Source organism: Pithys albifrons, chromosome 10, assembly GCF_047495875.1.
Source record: "Pithys albifrons albifrons isolate INPA30051 chromosome 10, PitAlb_v1, whole genome shotgun sequence".
NCBI lineage: Eukaryota > Metazoa > Chordata > Aves > Passeriformes > Thamnophilidae > Pithys > Pithys albifrons.
This window is the reverse complement of record NC_092467.1, coordinates 27,544,837-27,565,652: the sequence shown is the minus strand read 5'-3', so window position 1 is coordinate 27,565,652 and position 20,816 is coordinate 27,544,837. Positions and strand designations below refer to the sequence as shown.

The following is a 20,816-nucleotide window of genomic DNA, read 5'->3' as shown; positions in this document are numbered from 1 at the left end:
TTTCTCTCTCATCTCTTTTACAGCTGTCGAGTGCAAACCCTGTGTATGAGAAATTCTATCGACAGGTATGTGTGTTCTTGTTGAGAGAACAAACCTCCTTCTGATTGTAAAGAATTGATAATCTTTCGCTGTGGACTCAGCATGGCCAACAGTGTGTGAACAATAAAAGTTCAAGAAAAATTATTCTGCTTTAAAATGTAATTTTATAGTAACCAAGTTAGGTCTGAGCTATTTTGGTATAAATTTAATATTGGTTGTAAGATGACTTACTCAATTTGCCAGGGAACTGTCAGGTATTGTGACATACATCACTTTACAGTTCTAACAGACTGTGAGCTCTTGGAATGGAGTGAATTGTTACAAGGTGCTGTATTGATATGTTCTTTGTTCCTTTTTACTAGTCAAGCTGAATTTCCTGTTTGTAGTGCAGGATCATGTGAGACTTGCAACAGTCTGAGTATCCCCAGAGGAGCTTCCAGGGTGTTGTAAGGAGTGGAATTGAATGGAAGGCCACTGAATGCAAAAAGAATGCCTGTACTTCTTGCAGCTTCACTCAGGAAATACAAATGTTTTGACTTTATAATCTAAAAATAAAAAGTTTATATTAATAAAATATAATATAAATTATATTTATCATATGTCTTTTATATTTTGGCCCGACAGTACTAAGGTGTATAATTCTTATAAATACAGATTTTTAAAAAACCAGCTGTTTTACCTGCTTTATCATAGCAGTATTTTTTATTGTGTGCATAATGTATTTTGTACAAATATAATATAAAAACTTTCAAGGAAATGTAAACTACATGACGGTATAAAACAATTAAAAATAGATTGCTTTTTTAATAGCTCTGATGAGCAATTGATGAACCCTGTAAGAAACCAACCTTATAGGAAGGTTTTTATTTTGTGCAGCTGGTAATGTTCCTGTTTGTTTGTCTCAAGGCAGAATATAGTGTATATGACCTCTTTACTTAGGAACTTCTTTTGGGTGTCAACATCAGGGTGTAAGTTTATCTGCTGGGCAAGACCATGATTTCCATCCATGCTCTATTTTGGGATTGTGCTTAGAGGATCAGTCCCATTACTAAGTGCATAAACCAGCAGTTAAAGCCTGTGATGCCTGAAGGGTCTGAGCTTTCCATTGTACTTTAATAAGGGTTTTTCTCCACGACAGGAGAGCACAGATTGATATTGCCAAGCAGAGAGAGTTCACCTCAATCCAAGTTCAGGTGGCTCCTGGTGGCTGAGGGAGATGGTATCACCCTCACAAAGTTTTCCTTCAGTCTGGTGGATGAATCCACTGTGTATTTATCTCTAGGCATTGGATTAAAAGCCTTAGGAGAATCCCATATCATTATCAGGTGATCACTGTAAGGGCACAAGAAAAGGCAAGGGACTCATTGTTTTGCACAGTAGGTTTCCTAGTTGGTATTTCTGACTCACCATCATATACCACCTTTGCTGTGGGTCTGTCTCTCCCTCCTGCTGCAGTTGTTGAACCACTGAAATGTGAAGCGAAAATTTGGATGAAGAAACTGAATTGAAGCCCAAATGTGGTATTGGTTCCTAAGCCACTTACCCTCTTGCACTTGTTGGGATAGATACTGTGGTGTAACTGGAGCACTGTTTGTTGTCCAGCAGTCTCAGTAGTGTACAGGAATGGGGATTCCTTAAATATGACGTTACTGTTAGTGAAGTTGTGCCAATGGATTTGTTTTCCAGAGGATTAATTTTCTGACTTGCTCAGCTGAACTCTTTTCTGCGAGCATTTACCTTGAAGAGCAGCTTTCAAACAGACTGTGAAGACTTTCAGTTGCACTGGAGCACTTTTGCCTTCCCTTCCTCAGATAAGGAGATGTCAGTTTTCAGAACAGAAGTGTTTGAAAGACATTTCCCACTCTGTCTGTGGTGCTGGTGGAGTGCGTTTATGCTTCAATACATACCAGAAGCCCTTCAGAGCATTCCATGCAATGTGAGAATAAATTCATCACCTGCAGTAGCTCTGATGCCAAGTAGATTTCCAACTCTATCCCAAACTTGAAGTAATTCATCTGGCCTAACATGCTGCAATGGGTGTAAATCCTGGGCTTTGTACTTAGAATGAGATTGGAATCTCAGCCTTTCAGTAGGGACACTTTTCTCTCAAATAATTATTTTTCTGTTTAACCTTTTCTAGACTGACTCTCAAAACAAGGTGAGGTTAAAGTATAAATTTAAATACATGTCATAAAGCAGTAGGAAATGGCTTAATCCCGTGGTGCAGTGTAGCAGGAAAGCAGAGTGCCTGAGCTGCTGCTGAACCCTCCATGAATCCTGAGCTGAAGTACTTCTCACTGTAAACCTTGTGACCTAATGACATCAGATGGATGTTTGTAACTTTTAATAATTTCTGGCCCTACAAAAGACAGACTGCAACAAGGGAGTCGTTGGCTGATAAAGCTCTGAAAACTCCTTTTTGCATTTCAGGGAAAAGACTCTGCCAAGCTGGTGTATAACTGACAAACACCAACAATCATCTCAGCACAATATTCAAACATAAGTACCCCCATGCCAACATTCAAGACTCAATAATTTGTAAAGAAATTGAAATCAGCTCTTCAAAAAAAGCAATTACTAAAATTTAGGTAAATAGTTGTACAAAAAGAAACTATATCCATATTGAGTTAAATCAGAATCCTGCTTAAATCCCCTAAAGTCACCTTCCTCTGGGTTGGAGGTAGGGAAATAAAGAGTAAACACAGCTGATACTGTGGTGTTTTTTGAATTTCCTGACAGAGAAGTCCTAGGCTGGAGGTTTTCTGGGTGGATGCCAAGATTACTGTGCTTACATCCAAGGTCAGCTCCACTACTTGAAGGGAGACTTGATGCAGTGTCTTAGCAACTTTCTGCCTTTAAGATGAACAGCTCTCCCATACAGACTGAATTAGGTATTTAAAAATCTGAGGAGTAGTGTAACTACAAGGCTGTAGAGATTGTAATTTTATTGCCCTTACCAGGGAATCCTCAATGAGAGGAAAAACACCCTCCTAATTAAAATCATACTGCTTATGTTGAAAACAAAGTGTTTTCACTTTCGCATTAAATGACGTTTTTGGGATTGCTTTTGGAGCGTTTTGTTCCCTTTCAGAAGTGTCTACAGCCCCCTTTGGTCTGCTGCAGCATTCTTCCCAAGTGATAAATTCTCCAGGCTTTCAGCAGCCAGGTCTAATCCCCTCTTTGGAAGCTGTTTGCTTTGAGCACCTTGTGAGAGCTGCACCTGCCAACTTGGACTGTTGGTCTTACAATCCAGACACAATATTGAACATAGTCTTTGTTTAAGCACAAAGCTGTGAGACTGTAAATGCACCATCATCTTCAAGCTACCTATGTAATGTATTAAAGCTGACAGTTTGTATTGACTGAAGATATCTTTAAGTCCTGTTTTCCATACTGTGCCCTTTCGAAGCATCCTTTTGCTTTAGGCTCTCAAAACCTCACAGGTCTTCCTCTATTTCCCTGTCTTTGCATCACCAAGTAGTTTTTCTTTTTTACAAAAAGTCTGAAGATTGTTCTCAAAGTGACTGTTAACTTGAGCATTCTTCTTTGCTGGCTTTTTGGCAGCCTGTGTAGAGGCATCAATTCAAAAGCTAGTTTGTCATTTGAGGTGTTTTTCTCCCCCAGGTTGATTCTACTAATGCTGGAAGAGTGTTAGCTTCTGATGCAGCTGTTTTCTTGAAAAAGTCTGGATTGACAGATTTGGTACTTGGAAAGGTATTTAATGGCAATTATTTAATTATCCTGTCTCTTGCTTCAGTTGGTATCCTGTGTAAATTAAAATCCTTAGTGGTACTACAGGGTACATGATCTTCCCTAATGTTCTGTCCAATAGTCCCCAACTTCAGTATCCTTGTTTGTTCTACCATGTGTGTTACTTGTGGTGGAAATTAAACCACTATTTAAATTTGTCATCACAAGTAAGTGCTGTCATGAAAGTTAAGACCTGAACTTCCCTCCAAGAATGCCTTGTTAAATAGGATGAGAACTTGCCACTTCCTCACAGTGCTGTGAACACTTTGTGTCTGTTATTTTTATGTTTTAGATTTGGGACTTAGCTGACACTGATGGCAAAGGTATCCTGAACAAACAGGTATGATTATTTATGTGATGTATGAGGTTACCTTAACCATTAGTAAGCCTTGAAACAAGATAAATATTCAGATTTCTGGTTCAGGGAAGCAGGTTTTTTAAGTGATTTTCCCCCCAGATTTTTCTAATTGGAACTAGCTATGTAATTCCCACTTGAGTGAAAACTACAATAAATTAAACTGCCTTCAGCTGCCTCATCAGCATCTCTTCAGGTCATAAAATGGGCTCCTATGTAGATATGCAGTACAATATTCTGAGAAGTAATTTAAGGTTTAATGTACTGTATTTACTGAGAAGGTGACTTTTCCCCCTTAATCATGGAGGAACAATGCAGAAGTTAAAATTTTGGTAAATCTTCAAAATTCTTATTTATCTAATTTTGGTGGGCTGGACATGGGGACATTCTGTTTGGGGCTGTCCTTCCCCAACTGTGGCAGTGAGCAGAGTGAAGGCAGCCTTGCAGCAGTGGTGCTACCAGCAAGCTCTGCTGTGTGTGTTGCTGTTGGATTTCCAGTGTAATTCCTTAAATGACTGCCCATGCTTCATCCCGTGGTAGGAGAAGGAGGAGATTGTAATGTCTACCAAGCAAGTTTATTTTTTGGGCTTCTTTTGGTTCATTTTTTTGTTTTTCTCCCCTTTCCTCGACCATCTTTGGGATCTGCTCAGTTCCTCAAAGATAAACTGCTGTAATTACATTTCAAATCTTCAGTGTTCTGTCATAGAGGAACTGAGTGCTGAGAACTGGCTGGAAAGGCAGTAAATGCTTGGAAAATTAATTACAAACTGCCTCACTGGAGGAATCCAGCAGTTGCTGCCTGCTGCTTTCCTTCACTTTCTGACCTTCTTTGAAGCCATTTGCAACCCCTTTTATATACAGAATTACTAGAAAAGCTTCTTCTGAAATTTTAGTATTTTCATAAAATAAACCCTTCCAAATTTCATTTTTTCCTTCAGGAATTTTTCGTGGCTTTACGACTCGTAGCATGTGCACAGAATGGATTGGATGTTTCCCTGAATAGTCTGAACTTGCCTGTTCCTCCACCACGATTTGTAAGATTTCTCTTTTAATTGAACATACGAACTCATTAGTAAGAACTGCTTTTAGGTGAGCAATTAGGAAGGTTTGGTATAAATACCAAACACTTTAGAGGGTGAAGTTGTACAGCAATGGTGAAGTTGTACAGGAGGGGAAGATTAAGCCATGTGGAATAGGATGCTACATGTTCTAGTAGGGATTTTAATATAAAATTATGTGTAATTTGAAAAAAAATATTGTATTTTTTCTATTGGTATTGTCCTTAACAGAAAAACATTTTAAATTTTTTACTCTAAACTTTGGTGTGAGTGACTAAAATGCAGTTCTGGGTTTGAGAAGCAGCTTTTCAAGGGAGGGAGTGGTTTTGCAAATTCAGAATCATGTCTCTCTTAATGTGGTTCTTTTTCACTGTTTTTCCTTAGACTGATACTGGCAGTCCTTTGCTACTCAGTGGAACTGTATCAAGTGATCTACCATGGGCTGTTAAGGTAAACTAAATATCAGGCTGTTACCAAGAACTATTATCTTGTTTGCAAGAAAACGTGTCTTTCTGAGAAAAATGTAATGCTACTGGTAGCTACAGTTTATAGTGTGTGATAGTTACCATTCATATCAAATCTGTAATTGGGCTAGTAGACCTAATTTGATAAGAACACTTTAAGAACACTTGACCCTTGGGAAATCTCTTCATGTTTAGAAATTTGTAATAAAAAATAGTTACCTGAAGCCATGAAAATAATTGAAGAGGAAGTCTCAGTTGGTTTTGGATGAATCTCTAGCTGACTTAAAAATAACATATTTTTTCATACTTTCCTATAAGCAACAGGAACTGCAATGTGTTTAGGAAAGAAAAATAAGGGTTTTTGAAGGAATCGCTGCTTCTTGGACTGTGAGTGTGACTGTTTGCATAAGTAACGTTTTTCTTCTGCCCCTGCAGCCAGAAGACAAAGCCAAGTATGATGCTATTTTTGACAGCCTAAATCCAGTGAATGGACTGTTGTCAGGGGATAAGGTGAAACCTGTACTCCTCAACTCAAAACTGCCAGTGGATATCTTAGGACGAGTAAGAATATCTTTCTTCTTAATTGTTAATTCACAGATAATGGTGCTGCACTCAGCAATACCTGTTTTTCAAGCTGAAGATCGGTGGTAATGAGCCCAACTATTAAATGCCATCTTATGGAGTGGCCACACATGTGCAACTGTTAAACTGAAAAATGAAATTAAATTTATTTTGATATTTGCTTGGATCACCTCTTACTCCAGTGTGTCAGCTGTGTGTGCCCTTTAACACTTGGTGCCTCTGTCTCCAGCTTAAGAATCTGTGCTTTTGGTTTATATGAATTTATGTTGCTCACTGAAAACTAATGCTGTTAATCTCAGTAGAACTTGGGATATGGTGAAGGGAGGCTGTTCTCATGTTTGTTTTTAATGAGGTTTTCAATAGCAAAGTGCTGCAGTTCAGGCAGACATCCCTATATTCTGCTTTTTGTTGGCAGGTGTGGGAACTGAGTGACATTGACCGGGATGGAATGTTGGATAGAGATGAGTTTGCAGTTGTGAGTACCTTTTGCCTCTTGGGATTTTGGAAGCCTCATGGCAGGCAGAGTTTAAAATAGATGCATTGTGTATTAATTTTTGACTGTGTGGGTCATTTATTATTTTATTTGGAGACATTAATCAGGTTTTAGTACTGTTTAATATTTCTATCAGTGTGTTGAATGTCTCTCAGTACACAGCAGTAACTTTCTTTGTGGGCTAAATGAGCCATTAAAAACTTAGACCTGAGATCTGCTGTCCCATGAGACACTGAGTGTTTCACACCTTAACTGGCAAGAACTGCTTCAGTATTTATAGAACTTGAATGCCTCAAGGTACCCTTGAGGAAAATTTTTAAAGGAATTATGTATAAATTCTTTTGACGTTCATAGCAAGTTAGAATTTTAACACTCTTTATGCCAGGACTGATGAAATAATGTAAGAATAGTAAATAAGAGATGGCCACAACAAAGTAATAGATGTTGAGTGCAGCAATTCCTGGAAAAACAGTGATACATTAAAACTGAGTGTTTGAAGTCTTCTCTCAAATAAAATTCTTCAAGTCATGATACAAGTTTGGTAATATTTAGGAGAATCATTTTAGTGTTCTAAAAAATTCTGAGCTTCTTTTGCTAAGCATTGAATCTCAAATGAAAGTAGTAATGGGACATGCAGAAGGCAATAAGCTGCAGTTTAGCTGAGGGGCTTGTGAAGGAGAAACAATGAAAAAATGATACAAAGTTATTTCTTAAGTAATGCTTTAGTTTATATCTTTATTTATTTCTTATGTATTTTCATCCACACACTTTGTTTTCTTGTTCAGGCCATGTTTTTGGTGTACTGTGCTTTGGAGAAAGAACCAGTGCCAATGTCCTTGCCTGCAGCTTTGGTGCCACCATCCAAGAGAAAACCTCTTAATGTTCCAGGAGCAATGCCATTAATTCCATCTTCAGCTTCCAACAAAGAGTCTCATCAGTCCTTGCCACCTGTAGGCATTTTAGCTGCCAAACCCCCACTACCACAGGTATAGTTCTGAAGTTATTTGGAATTAGAAGGTTTCCGTTCCTAATTTAAGGTTTCTGCTCTTTGGAGACTTCCTATGTAAAGAGTCTTGATACAGGTTTTTAGTTTGCTTCTTGCCCTGTTGACTGGTTGATGAATTTTAGGAGGCTGTTGGGAAGTGTCCCTCTGTGCTGGAATTAATTAGCATTATACAGGCACTTGAGGACATTTTCACTCAGAAAACTCAAACGTCTTTATAGTAGCTGACTGTTGTGAAAAATTGCTCAAGTAACAGAAGTGGCTCTAATTCCCATCTTTACCTTGTTCAGAGGTAAATTTTCTCAATTTAAAATGTGCCGACTGTTAACAGTCTGGGCTTGAGCAGTTCTCCAGTCCCTCCAGCTAAAGCTCTCCAGCTGTGTAAAGGGGAATAAAATTGTTAGAGGCAGACAGTCAGCAGGACTGTGACTGGGCACAGTGGTGAGGGCTCAGTCCTGTGCTGGAAGCAGACCTGGGCTCCAGGGGATGCTTTTATTGCAGAGGCAGAGCAGTTCAATCAGCCTTGGTGCTTCACTCATGTAAATGCTTTGCTTCTGGAGTTGCTTGTGGATCTCTGCTTGTCTCTGTTTTGAAGGATAAAACTGGTTCATGCATTAGGCACTTGAATCACTTCATAAATCTGTGCTGTAATCATTGACTAATGTAAGGCTGAAAACAAAAGTGCCTCTGTCTTAGCAGTGTGGGTTTGGTTTTTAACCCTTCCACCCTCACCCCCCTCAGTGGGTTGTGTCGCCTGCAGACAAAATTAAGTATGATGAGATCTTTGTGAAGACTGACAAGGACATGGATGGATTTGTGTCAGGTGTGGAAGCCAGAGAACTATTCCTGAAGACAGGACTGCCTTCTGCTCTCCTTGCACATATCTGGTAGGTTTTTTCCATGACAGCTGCTTAGCTTCTTGTTATGCTGACTTTTTGGAAAGTGAGTTATTTTTTTGTGTATGATAGCATGGCCTTTGTATACTCAGTGGCAACTTACTGCTTCTGCTTTTGGACAGAAATGGGGGGAAACAGCTTTATGCTTTGCTCTGTGCCTTAGGGGAGGAGGCAAACACAGATTTTTACAAATGCTCCAATTCAGCTGCCCCATGTATTTAGGAATCAAAGTGTCACTGTGTGTCTATCACTGATGCTGCCCATATACTGGTAAGGGCAATTGTCTGTATAAAATCATTAGAATGCAAGATCTATGTCCGTTCTTATTCTTGTTTTCCTTACAGCTATATGTTCATTACAGCATTACATTCACCACAGCAATGCATTCATTACACTCACTGCTTTTTTAATGCTTTCCCTACTATGAACTATTGCAGGACACCCTCATAGGAACAACCTTTTTTTTTTCCCAAGGTTTGGTTAACACAACCTCTAATGTAGGACAAAGTAGATAAACCTGTGTTCACTCTGGAAAGTTCTTTAATTTAGGAGGACCTGAGATACTCAGGTGTTGTTAATGTCTGCCTTTCACCAGACCAGAGCTGTGGGCCTCAACATGAAAACAGAAAGTGATTGTGTGTGTTTGAGTGATGTTTCTTCTTCAGTCTACCTTATGTCTGCATTGTTTTATTTTAGAAGAGGAGATACAGTCTAGCAATTTCCACATTTTTAATTGACAGCAGGTCCAGTAAGCAGGGCTGTACTTGCAGAAATGAGGATTTGATTTATTTCATGTGCATCTCTGTGCAGGGCTCTCTGTGACACCAAGGACTGTGGAAAGCTTTCAAAGGAACAGTTTGCCTTAGCTTTCTATTTAATTAATCAGAAGTTGACAAAGGGCATTGATCCACCTCAGGCTCTGACTCCAGAGATGATTCCACCTTCAGACAGGGGTGTCAGTTTACAGAAGGTAAGGATGTGTTTGGCATTTTTGGTATGAAATCTTAAACAAATAATGTTAATTTCAAAGGCAACACCAGAAGCACCTCAAGTACCGACATACCTTTAAATTTATCATAATATCAGGAAGAAAAGAAGTTTTAGGTGCAAAGAATTGACAAACAACTTCTATCCATGTTTCAAAATGAAGCTGTCATTTATTACATCTGCCAACCAAGCAGAGAGATCTTATGTTGAGAAAGCATTTTCTCTTTTGAAAGAATAATCTTGCTGCTGCCTATTTAAAGAAATTTCAGTTTGCATCTGAAATGACACACACAAATTCAATGTTTGTCTCCTAATGTGTTCAGTTACCTTTTTTTACATTGATGTTTTCTAGTAAGTTTGAAAACAACATGAACTAAAAGTTCAGAATTTTGTATTTAAAATTTGGAAGTGAATGCTCCTCCATTTTATACTTCACAGATGATTTAGGTGTCTTCATAGGTTGCCATCCATCTTAATCCAGTAGTAGACTGCACCTCAGCAGTGTAAGCTGTAGTTATTGGAATGGTAGTGGGCATCCCAAACTGTTATGGGACTTACACATCATGAAGGCTGATGTGGGTTACCTTTTCTTGGTTGTGCAAACATTGACCTAATTCTGCAACTTTCTTAAACAGAATGAAAAATTGGCACCTGAAACTCAAAATTTGGCACTGCTTTTGAGTTTCCGTAACTGGTATCTAATTCATTTTTACATTCTGCTTTTAAAAGTAATTGCTTTATTTGCAACTCTACTAATCTTTTTTGTATGTTTGCTTTCCTTTCTATGTCTCTTTTCTAGTTTGGACTGTTTTTTCCATTCTGCACCACTCTGCTTTTCATCCTTATTATTCTGTCAGTTTGTTAACTCTGCTTTCTCAAGGTTAGAGAATCTTTGCTTTTCTAATATTTACTGTCTGTTGATTGAATAATGAACATCCTTCTAAGACTCTCCATAGTCACTGAAATATCACAGCACTTCTCTGAAGTGTCGCAGTGTGTTCCAGTCTCAGGGTTTTGCTGATTTCCAGTTGTTCATGTGAAAGAACCCTGAGGTTGTTCCTTGCCCCCAGCCCTCTGGGGCTGTTGCTGTTGGCAGAATGTGCTGCCTAAACTGAAAAGAGGAAATGCTGTGTCTTACACTGGTGAGATTGCTGGGAAGTGGTGACAGAGCAGTAGCTCCACTGCCAGTTACCAGCAGGTCTAATGACCATGGTCTTACTGATGATACTGCAGGAAATTCAGTGATCAGAACACATTAGATGAGGTCAGTGTTGGTTACTTCTGTGTGAATTGGTTGTCTAAAACTCTCAAAGACATCAGTGTGATTTTAGTTTTCATTACTAACATAAACTGTAAGACTGTTGTGAAAGAAGGTAAGTTAGCTTTGAGTTAGCTCTGTAGTCCTTACTAGAATTTCATTTGCTAAAGTGACCTGAACCTTCAGCTCATTTTGAGCTTTATCAAAAGAGATGTCTTATTGGTATGAAAGAACTTTTTTGTTCAAGACTATTGCTCAAGATTTGAACTCAAATGATAAGAGCAGTAGGCAGAGATAGACTTTGTGCAGATTTTGTTGATGTGGTGTGGCTAACATTGTGAAAAAAAAACCCAACCCAAAAACCAATTTAGGCTTTATTTTCTGAATTGACAATTTAAAGATGGAAGCAGAAATATCAGTAAGTAAAGTATATTCCCTTGTGGTTTTGAAGTAGAGGAGGTTAACTTGTAATCCTTGACAGATGTTAAAAATGCATATATGTGTGTACTGCTGTTACCTAATGTTTGATTCTCTTACAGAATTTTATTACCACAGTAGTGTAACTTTTATTTCTGTTTTGAGGCCTGAAGGCAGATTCCATGAATGGGATACAGCAGCAGTTTAGCACTTGTTGCTGTGTTTCTTTACCTAGAACTGTTTGTAATCACCACTTGCATTACAAGCCATGAAAATTAAACTTCCACGCAAGGTCTTCTCAAATAATTTTGTTAGGAATTTACTGTTATTACCATTTTGAGTTAAAACTCAAAGTGTTGTTTACATGCATGTTGCAGTGTAGTAAATGGCAGCATATAGTTTTAACTTTAGTCTCTGTTAACTTGTATATTAAAACTAAAAATGCTGGCTTTTATGTTCCTCTTCAACACCAGTTCTAACAGTTGAAAATACAGTTGAACTACATTTTGCTCAAGTTTCATGCTGGTGTTACTGTGCAGGATTTCTTTTAACTGGTGAGAGAAGGAGGCCTGGAAAAAATTTTTACTTGTAGTTAATAATGGTATGTCCTCCTCCTGCTCCTGTTGTAGAAGAAAAAGCTTTCATTGACATGCCATGAGCAACTCTGCAGAACTGCTGTGTAATTCCTTAGGAGCAGGATTGAGCATCATAGCTAGTTTGCCCATTTGAGGAGCTGATCTAACCAATTTAAGAATAGCTGTATGTTTGGGGGATTTTTGTTTTATTCACAGTTCATAATACTTGTTCTAGTAAAATATGCATACAAAATCTGTAGTTTTGCTGAGTAATATTCTTAGCTACTGTGTGCTCAGTTTTGCTGTTTAGGTCCTTTTTTGTCTCTTGTCACGTTTTTTTCCCCAGAGTATAAGCTGAATAAACACATAGTTAATAGCACCTGGATTGTTCTGTAGAGAAACTTCAGCATTTAAAAACTTTGTGTTATTTTGAGAGTATCTCTTGCCTTTTTCAATTACATGTATATATTTTTCCTCTGAATTTTGTGTTTGTCTTGGATGAGTTTATTCAAGACTTGAAGGAACTGATGTATTTACAGAAGGTATTTACAGTGTCTGCCTTTCCAAACATGCTCATATTGTGATAAGCCACAGTAGAAAAATTTAAGCATTTGCTACTTTGTCTTCAGCATTTGTTTTCTAACCATTTGTGTATGTATTTTTTTAAAGAAATAGTTTGCATTACAGTCATTGTCTTATAAAGACATTAAGTAAATGAGACCTCATGGGTGTAACTTACTTGTGATTTTGTATTATCAAAGTTTCATTCAGGACTCTGGAGGTTCACATTAAAGTAGCTGGATATCCTTAAAACATTTCAAATCAGTGTCTGTACTCTGCAACATGAGGATCCCTGAGGTGAAGGAATAGAAATACAAAAGTAGATAAACCTCTCTTAAATGAATGCTTGGAAGCCAGCTAAGACAAATCTCATTTTCAAACCAGATGGTGTGTTTTTTTTGTATGACCAGGTTGTCCTGTGCTCCTGTGGAAGGTGCCTTCAAGGGTTTGCAGGAGACACACTCTTTGAACTGGGCTCTCTACATGCTTTGGTGTTTGTTGTTATTGAGCATCTCTACTGGTTTGGGGTTTCTGAGGTGAAGTGTTTGAAATATGGTGCTACCAACAGTTGTTACAAGAGGATAGCTCGTGTTGCCACAAAGAGTAAAGTGAACGTAGTTGCTGGACAGCATAAGCTATAGACTAACAGTATTTGTTTTATGTTTCAGTGTACTCAAGGACCGAATTCTGTAGCAGATTTTTCTGCAATTAAAGAACTCGATACATTGAACAATGAAATTGTCGACCTGCAGAGGTAAGTAAAGGAGGAATAGTCATGGTTGCCTTAGACTCAGTTGTGCGTTTTACTGGTTTTTAAAAACCAATTCCATGCATAAGAGAAAAGCAGGTGGTAACAGTCTGCTTTGCTGGAATAAATGGTTAATCTGTAGTGCTTGTAACATCCTGCTCTTTGTTCACTCAGAGTGCACTGAACAACAGTGAGGCTGTGAGAGGTCTGTCCCTCGTGCCTTTGGGGTGTGTCTCAGAGAGCTGCACACCTCAGCAGCCTCAGGTGGAAATACTCCCTCTTATTCATCTTAATTGGCAGATGGGAATGGAGCAGATCTTTAGGATGCTGGAATCAGGCTGTAAATTGGTATTGGTTGTCTTTGATTTGTAGACGGAATTCTGAGGACTCTTTTTCTAGTGGCAGAAAGGAAGTGAGATGGAAAAGATCAAGAATTGTGCAAGGTAGGGAGTGGGAAGGTGGCTTTATGTATGGACCTCTGATGGTGGTAAAGATGGAGATGCTTCTCTTCTGTTCAGTAAAATCAACTGCGACACTGAGAAAAATTGTTTTGATGTCTGCAGACCCTTGGGTTCCTCTAATTATTTCTAAGGTAATTAGGATGACTTTGACTAAGAAACAAATTCCTATATTTTCTATAGTCTTCATCATGCTTTTGAGTCATAGCAGGGATTTTTCTTTGGTGTTTTTTCTCTTAGTATCATAAATCTACTGAAAATTCTATTAAGAACAGTAAACTCTCCTATTTTTTAAGTGAGGGTGCTTTGTCATGATGAAATCTGCCTCTCTAATTCATGACACTTGCAGGACTGATTTAATTTGGCAATGTGTCAAAGCACAGTTTGTTTCCTAAATGCATAAATGTTTTTTCACTTCAGCTGCTTATTCTGTCTTATTACTCCCACTGCCTCCTCACTTCTCCCTGCTCTGCTTCCTCTGTTCATTGGGTTATGTTAATTCCATTTTTGAACACATTTATTAACCTGAAATATGATTTACAACTGTGTATATTTGCTGTTAGTATCTTAGAGGGAAATACATTGTTGGCTAGCGTGAATTTTTAGATGAGGTTGGTTTTCAGTAGGTGGGATTGCAGCCTAACATGCAACCCAGGCTTGTTTCAGACTTGTTTTCTTTTCTTACTGTGAGGTGTGAAGGAACAACGGCCTTTGAAAAGTCTTACTTTCATTTCTGCAGTGGCAAGTACACATTGACAATATTATGCAGTGGCAAATATACACTGACAATATTAAAGACACATTTGAATGACATTAGATTGTTGAAGATATGGTAGGGGCAAGTATTAGTATGTATTTATTTTTAGAAAGGGCAAATTTACTTTGATATGATTTTGAGGTTCAGAACAGAACAGGATTAACAGTGTGGTAAATGCAGGAAACTTGGTCTTTACTGTATCCATGTTTCTGTTTAACTGGTAAATAACACTTTCACACTTGATAGTTGTTACATAAAAATTCTAATTTAAACTGAAGTTATTTTTGTTCATTATTAAACAAGATACATTGTTCAGCTGTTGGAATATAAGAATTACATATATTATATATAAGAATATTAGAATTCTAGTCTGTGATTCCATTGAGAAGTATCCAAGAGAGCTGCATCTGTGAGAACCAGTAATAGAAGTTGAGTCTATTTTTGAAGTGCACTTCAGAAAAATAAAAAACAAAAAAAGCAGGAGAGGAAATGGCTAAAAGAATGACAGTTGTGGGAAGCAGCCTTTGGAGAGACTGAGCAAAGAATACAGAGGTTCTGTCTTGGTGGCTCAGCCATTTGTGTGGGAAAGATTTCTGGTAGCCAATAGCTTTGTAATCTCATTTTATAAATACAATGTCAGGAAGGTGGAGGTTGAGGATCAGAAGAAGAATAAAATGTAGAACACTTACTTACTAGAGAGGATAATTCCCCTCTGATGGGGGAATGATTTGCTTGGGGACCTTGTGGAATCTGCATCATTTTGAACCTGTTAGCACTGCTGCTTCTAAATTTTGTTTCAGTTGCACCGTATTTTTAGAAAGCTGTTTGAAGCTTTTTTTGATCAGTAGTGGGAGGCTGGACCAGGTGTTCTTTAATATTCTTTTTTGAGCCATAAAACCTTTTTCTTCCCCATTAAACCCTTTGCAGTCATGCATTCAAAGCTACTGCTCACAGATGGGTGGAATTTCCTCAGGCTTTACCAATACTACATTCCTCTCTAAGCATGAGAAGTAGTTGAGCTTAAGCTGGGTTATCTCATGGAGATGCCATCCTTCACATGTGCTGGATACCAACAGTTCTGTTGTCCTGAATATAAATCAGGTCAAAAGGACCACAGAGCTGGGCAGGTGATCTCTTCCAGACAAACTGAAGCACTGCTACATTGGGGATGCCCAAAATTATAAATGCAGAAAATAAGAAATATTGGGCAACTGTGAGTGTAGATAATGGTACCAGCTGTGAGAGTAGTCAGCTGTCTCTCATTATGGAAAATAACTGTGTTCTCTTTGCTTTTGTAACTAAGGTGGTTTTAATTGTTGGGCATCCTTCAGCCTGGCCAGGGCTGAGTGTTTGGCTTGAATGCCTGTGCTGAGACTGGGGCACTGCAGTTCTCAGCTATGATAAATACTTGCAATGTGCTGGCTCCCATTTAGAAATTGCTCCATTCACAAATCAGTATTAAACTTAGGGATTTCCTAAGGCTGATTGTAAGTCATGAAGCATCTGCATGCATCAGTTAGTCATTGCTTTTAGTTTATTGATAGGAGGTTCTCCTGGCCTCCCTAGGAAAGTTGTATTGCTTTCAGTAATTGACTTGAATTGGTTACAAGTGTCATTGATTGGCAAGACCACGGTTCTTTTTGCGTTGTTTTTTTGCTTTGGGGTTTTCGTTTTGTTGGTTTTTCTTTCCAAGTGCTGATGTGTTAAGGGACTTTATGATCCAGGAAATCTGTCATATCCAATAAATCAACTTTATGACTTGTTTTTGGTTCTTTCAGTTGCTGAGCATTCCTACAGGGGCATACCAGATAGTTTGTAAAAAAAATGGAGGCATTCAGAAGAATTAGTGAATTAAGTAGGTCTGTGTTGTCTTTTCTTTGAAACAAAGAGGCATTACTGGGGGGAGGAGGGGTTGTATTATGTGTGGACTACATGCACTCAGCTTGTTTTCCTTTGCCTGAGACTGCTGCCTAAGCTTTTCTTGTTCTGCCTGACAATACTTCTTTCACTTGATTCTTTCCAATTCATTGTTTGTGTTCTGACTTGGCTCCTCTAAGCTGCCTGTGGGTGGGTGTTGTATCCTGGTGCTTAGTCCAGGTTTGAAGGGTTTGGATACCTGGCTTCTGTTGAAATAAAAAGGAAGTAATGAGCATCTCTGACAGCCTCTTAGGCACATCAGTGACAGAAATGTGAAAAGGCTGTATAATAAGCATACATAACTGCTTGCAGTTCCATTTCTTGCCCAATTTTCACACCCAAGCAGGAAAAATAACAAGTATTTATTTTCCTAGTCAAATATTCTCTTTTATCTTCAATCAGGAAGAATATGTGAGAATTTACTGTACTTAATGGGTGCTTGAGGGCATGAAGGTGTTTTACAGCCTGACTGGTATGTAGAGATGTGGAATTGCTTTACTGAGACCCTTTGTTCATGGAAAGTTATGAAAGCAAAAGCAACAGAGCTTGTTTCAACCTTGTGTTTCAGTGCTTTGTCTCTAAGTACAACTGTGCTACAGGTATTAGTTTATTGGGTTGGAGGGGTTTGCTGCAGCTTTGATTGAGAAGGTGAAGATTGCTTTAGAATTTCTGTTTTCCAAGGAATGGAGAGTGAAGAGTTTTGTGAAACTTGGAAGGCTCACACTCAGCAAAATAACTAGCCATGTTCTTCAAAGGCCCTCTTTCCACATCTTTCTTTTTGCTTCCGTTTAAACCTTCCCTTTGGGCATAATCAGGAAGTTGCTCTTTATTCAGATACTGAGATAAGTAATAGCAGAACACAATGTGTAGTAAGTAATTGTCAGAGCAAATGTTCATTTAAGATCTGACATCTGGATTCTTTTTATTTTCCATTATATGTGCTTTAGCAGTAGACAAAAATCCCTCAGCCTGAATAAAAAGAAGTTACAGTAGACTTGCTTTACTTTGGAGACTGAAAGGCTTTCTGCTGTATTAAGTAAGAGTAAACAATAAAATAAATAGTTTTAGATTAATTAAGAATCTGCTGCTATTAAAATATAAAGTTACCTTAATTTCAGTATGTACCAGTAATAAAATTTGATAGGTTTTCACTGTGGTATTTTGTTTAGAAATGTGAGTTTTGTCGTTCGAATTCTGCAAATTTATTTTAAAAATTCTTCATGAAAGTAAGTGTCTGTGTACACAAGATAGTGTTAAAACTGTAGAGCTTAATGTTTTTCTGCATCTGTGAAAGGAGAAAAGATTCCTTATGCTGTCTGGAGAGAAACACTCATGATTTTTTAATAATAGTAATACTTGTGAGTTGTATGTTGGTTCTTTTCCCTTTCTTACAACTATTGTTGAGTCTGAGTGCCAAGAATTTATTGATGATAATTCCCCTGTCATCAGGAGTCACTTTTCAACTTGAATTAACATCTGTCGAGACAGGCTTGATATGACACAGCACATCACTACATGTGGAGTCTGAGTAGATCGGGACTCCAGCAAGCCAAGCCACCCTTCCTGCTCCTCCCTGCGCTTCCCAAGGGATGGATCGGGAATCTGACAGGCGAAGGGCACCCAACAGCTCCACTGGCCTGCTGGCAACACCGTGAGCACAGGCATTGCTGTGTTTGCAGGGGTTAACAGATGGAATCTGATGCAATCCCTCCCACTTTTCCCAGCAGTTTTCATTAGACAAGTGCTCCATAGCAACAGTGAGATCACACAGACAGTATTTCATTGATTTCTCCCTCCGCCCCCTGCCATTTTTGGGCCGTTCTTATCGCTGGAGTGCAGTTGGTGGAAAGACAGGGGGGTTTATGCAGAGCCCTTATGTGGGCTTCTGTCTTGTCAGTAATTTGGGAAGCAGAAATCCCTTACATCTTTTGTGTTTAATGTTTCACTATGTATTTAAAGAGAGATACAGGCTTAGGGGGCTGGATAACGGTACCTGCTGTAGCTGATGTTCTCAAGTACTCTTGCATTGTTTGCTGGTCTTCTAGGGAAAAGAATAATGTAGAGCAAGACCTGAAGGAGAAAGAAGATGCCATCAAGCAGAGGACAAGTGAGGTGCAGGTAAATAAAACACCAAATTGCTGTTCAGACACCTGATATTGCACCGTGTGCTGCTTTAATGGCAATGGGATTAATGAGTCCTTAGATCATGTCACTTATCCAGTAAAAAGGAAAAAACCAATTATGGCTAAGAAAAATAATGTACTTTGAAGTGTATTTTCTATGTGATTGTGGGTCGGTGTAGCTGTGTATATTTATAGGAATGTCTGAGCTCCTATAGGATATATAGGCTGCATGGAGTTTTAAATATTTAAAAAAATATTGCAAAAGAATAGAATTTTTTCTTTCTTTCTTTTTTTTTTAGCAAGACTATCTACTGTATAATTAAAACTAAAGAGGACACTGTAGCACTGTAAATTAATTAATAAACTTAAGTGGCTGAATTAAAAGGGCTTGTGTATAGGGCTGCAGTAATTACCAGCTTGGGAGAAATGTTGCCTCAAGTTAATTTTGCCTAATACAAGTGAATTTTAAAAAGAATCTGTTGATTTTTAATTAAAAGGATTACATTGAATTTCTAGAATATTTGAAAATTTAAATTTACCATACAAATTTAGAAGTTATTTATAGTTATACTGTCAGCATCAGTGTTTAGGCTGCTGACAGTCTAGCCAAGCTCTGAATTAAATACTGCAGAGCAATATTTCAATGACATTTTAAGTTGCTCTTTAAAAAAAAATCTTCAGTGTGCTATCTGACCATTTATATTTATTTCTATATTTATTTTAGGAACCTACTATTGTAAATGATCTTTATTTGGCTGAGAGCAAATAGTGCAGGATCTCTGTATTTTAATTTTGGTTGGGCTGAAAAGGAGCTAATGTGTTACAACAGTTGTGAATTTGGTGTTTGGCTATTTAATATCCTTAAAGCCTGGATGGTAATTAATAGTCTGCCCTCTCTGGAGGTGATCAGGTGCTGGCCTGTTGGTCCTGCTGGCAGCCTCAGCAGCTGCAGGAATTCATGCAGGAGGGGCCGTGCCCGCGATTCCGTCCCCGTGTGCTGCGCTCATCCCTCCCCACTCTGCAGGTTGCCTCTCACACTTGGAAATTCTCCTGGCTAGTCCTGCTTTTGCACACAAGAGGATTTTGTTGGTGTGTTCTGGAACCTGTGTGTGTTCCTGTGAAGGTTGTTCTGTGGTGTCGTTGCACAAAAGGCATGTGAAGGTAGATAAAAGCCTTACCTTGAATGTTCTGGTGTGCTCATGTTTTGTATCCTGAGCAGTAATGCTGGAACCAACTGTCTCATGTCTTTAACCTCTAAGTGATCACACAACCTGTTTGTTAATTATAGTTACAGAGTTCTGTCAGTGTGCAGAGAAGGAACAAGCTATTACTGGCTTGTCAGATAAATGAGAAACCTTCAGGATCAAACAGGAAATGGCTGCAGCATTTATTGAAGCTGCTGGCCCTTTACCTCTCATCCCTTCCTTGTTCCTGAATGTTGGGGGACCTGCATGTTTCAACAAACTTTCTAGAACTTCAGAGAATAATGTGGCAGACTTTACCTTATGTTTTTTTTCTCTCTGTTTTTATTCTAATGGTGGCATTTCAAAGATGGTGTACAGAACCACTGCTCTCTAACCTGCCACCTTGGTTCAAGCTAGTTTTGTGGCATCACACTCCCAGGTTTCTGATCCAGAATTCCTTCCATGGACACAAATAATAATGTCAAATATAGCCATGGTCAGTAATGAATCAAACTGATTTGTATAGGAGGAGGGAAAGAATGACAATTCTTTTCTTCCATATTTTTTCTCCTATAAAATAATATATATACTATGTAAATAGGTACTAAAAAGCAAAGACAGAAAAAGAGTGGTAAGGAAAACATAGCATGTTGATGCATTTTAATGTGCTTGTTAAAATATCAGCTCCTTAGTGGCAGAGGTTAAGGGGTGGTGTTTTCTCCAAGTTACACTCTTCAAGAACCCCTCTCAGTGTTGGATTTTCTCTGTTCTTGGTTGCAGTGCACCAATGCCTTTAGAAAGTCAGTGAAGCTGAGATTTTCTGTCCTCTTTGAGGCTTAACAGTTCTTAGCACATGAGTTGTTTTGGGGAAGTACAGACTGACAGGCTATTAAATCCATTGTCATGTCTGTGGAAATACAGAGCCCTAAACCTGTCCTACACTACATTAGCATCAAGAGTTATAGTGATCATAAATCAGGATTCCTGTTAGCATCAAAATGCCAGTTTGTACCATCCTCAATATGTTCATATTGTACCTATTCTTTAATTTGAACATATGTGAGCAAAAAACCACCGTGGGATTGGGATTTGGTTGGGATTTTTTCCTTCTTTTCTCTTCTGGGAGCCACCAGGCTTAGTCATGTCTTTTTAGAGCTTCTCTACTGCTGTGCCTAGGACAGACAAGAGTGG

The 20,816-nt window shown here is 38.4% G+C and overlaps 1 protein-coding gene across 1 annotated transcript in view; it reads left to right on the top strand.

The window, feature by feature from the left end:
• Nucleotides 1-20,816, top strand: part of EPS15 (epidermal growth factor receptor pathway substrate 15) — a 45,806-nt gene that overhangs the window by 7,240 nt on the left and 17,750 nt on the right. Inside the window, 12 exon segments of the mRNA XM_071564678.1 lie at nt 24-65; nt 3,664-3,753; nt 4,082-4,129; nt 5,083-5,178; nt 5,587-5,652; nt 6,102-6,227; nt 6,664-6,723; nt 7,527-7,727; nt 8,486-8,631; nt 9,451-9,610; nt 13,107-13,192; nt 18,364-18,436. Of these exon segments, the coding sequence (XP_071420779.1) occupies nt 24-65; nt 3,664-3,753; nt 4,082-4,129; nt 5,083-5,178; nt 5,587-5,652; nt 6,102-6,227; nt 6,664-6,723; nt 7,527-7,727; nt 8,486-8,631; nt 9,451-9,610; nt 13,107-13,192; nt 18,364-18,436 (1,194 nt within the window).